Below are 1,897 nucleotides of genomic sequence, written 5' to 3'. Positions count from 1 at the left end.
GCTCCCCTCGAGTTCCAACCGAGCCCAGACAGTCCTGCCTCTCCCGTTTGAATCTGCGTCCCCAGCGACTCACCCGGATCTGGAGCTCAAAGTCCACGACTCCCTCCCAATTGTAAACACTCGCGCCCTCCGCGCCGCCAGCCCCGCTCCGCGCGCACTCGGTACCTGAGAATTTCACTTCAGCACTGCGGCCCCTCTGAGTCTGGATATAATATTCTCTTTACTCCTAGTTGTAGAATTTCCACTCAGCCAGCCCGCCTGTGTTTCTGGATGTTGTGGGTCCCTGGTTCAAGCTTAATTTGAATTGGTTGTTCAAGGCGGCAATCTCCGGCGTTAACCTATGCCGCCATCTTCGGTTCTCAGTATAACTTATTTTTTAAATTAACATTTCCAGGTAAGAAATCCATATCTCACTGAAAATTGTGCTATTTTCAATTCAAACTGTGTGTAGAAATTTGTGAAATTATAATCACTAAACTTCCAACTTCCACTTAGCAAAATTTATCATGAGCGCAAAACATCTCCAAAAATTATCCATAATTAAAAAAACAACAAAAAACCCTATTTCATTTAGAATCCAATAAAAATACTTTTGTTGAAGGCAATCAGGACTTTAGCAATTTAAGTCATTATGAATAAATGCATGTATTCAATTCAACAAGTTATATCCATCTGCCTTGCACTGTGAGGTATACAGGGAAGCATTTGTCTCTTTCCATCAAGGAGCACAGAGAAGACTGTCTTATAGGAATGAAACAATTAGACACTGAACCAAAAGAAAATAATACAAAGCATTATAAGATGCTAAACTGAACAAAATTAATGACCAAAAAACTATGGAATAGACAGTAAGTGAATTATGAGAGAAAGGACAGTTGTACTAGTATTTATTTATTCATTTTCATTCATTCATTCACAATCACTGAATGCTTCCTATGTGCTGGGGAAACCAGTGCATAAAACATATCCTGTAAGTCTACATTCAATAAGGGGAGAAAGATGAGCAGACCCTCATTAATTTTTTTAAAAAGCAAAGCAACATTATTTACACGAGGTTTGACTGCTCTCATGCTCCTACTCTACATCCTACAGTAGTCTCCATGAGAATCTGGATGTAATTTCTTGCTACTTGGAACTACTTTGCAGTGATTACTTGGTTGCAGTCCAAGCACTGCCATTTGGTCTGGGCCTGGATATGTCCTAGACCTGCACCTCCCACCTCTGGGGTTAGATGGGAAAATTTTCCCAGAGGATTATAAGGTACCATCACATCATTCATTGGCACTGAGTAATTTTGTAGCTGGAATTGGGCCCTGTATTGTGGTCTTGCAATTATTAGTCCATAGGCAGCCAAAATGCCTAATCCAGAAGTCTGGTCTGTTAGAAAGGGAAACAGAAAGTGACGTCCTTTGGCTACAGGATTTCCAGAAAAGGGGAATCTGATCACCTTGTAGTGGGATACCCTTGATGGTGTTTTTCAAAGCTTTTCTTACCAGTGTTTCTAAACATGTTGCACTTTCTTCACAGGCATATCATTTTGATGTGTTTTTTTCCCCCAATCTTCTGGAAAAAGGGAATGGAGGCAGAAGTTGGTTGGGACAGTTAGGGCTCTGCCATTCTCCACTCTGGGTGTAGGATATATACATATCTTTTTAAGTTTACACACCAGAAAGGGGAAAATGACAAGTAAGTAAGTAACTATATATTTCTATTAGATGGGGATAAGCATTATAGTGAAAAATAAAGCAACTTTATTTGGTTGATCTAAAAAACTCTCAAAGATTAGATGATACATGAACAGAAATCTTAGACAGGATTTAAAGAGAATTTATAATATTGATTCTTCCTATTTTTCCATTTATGTCACTCGGTGTTTTTGTTTTTTTTTTTATTTTTT

The 1,897-nt window shown here is 39.0% G+C and overlaps 1 protein-coding gene across 4 annotated transcripts in view; it reads right to left on the bottom strand.

The window, feature by feature from the left end:
• SNX13 (sorting nexin 13) overlaps positions 1-1,544 on the bottom strand; it is an 87,310-nt gene extending 85,766 nt beyond the window's left edge. For 3 of the 4 annotated variants that reach the window (XM_015558169.1, XM_015558172.1, XM_015558171.1), the window contains exon 1: positions 1,494-1,524. In XM_015558169.1, the coding sequence (XP_015413655.1) occupies positions 1,494-1,509 (16 nt within the window). In that variant the 5' untranslated portion in view covers positions 1,510-1,524. Of the gene's footprint in view, positions 1-1,447 lie in introns of all 4 variants that reach the window. The other variant, XM_015558170.1, reaches the window with a different exon arrangement.
• Between the last annotated feature and the right edge of the window lie 353 nt (positions 1,545-1,897).

Source organism: Myotis davidii, unplaced genomic scaffold, assembly GCF_000327345.1.
Source record: "Myotis davidii unplaced genomic scaffold, ASM32734v1 scaffold168, whole genome shotgun sequence".
Taxonomy (NCBI): domain Eukaryota; kingdom Metazoa; phylum Chordata; class Mammalia; order Chiroptera; family Vespertilionidae; genus Myotis; species Myotis davidii.
The sequence above is the reverse complement of the archived record's forward strand: the minus strand, read 5'-3'. Positions and strand labels throughout refer to the sequence as shown.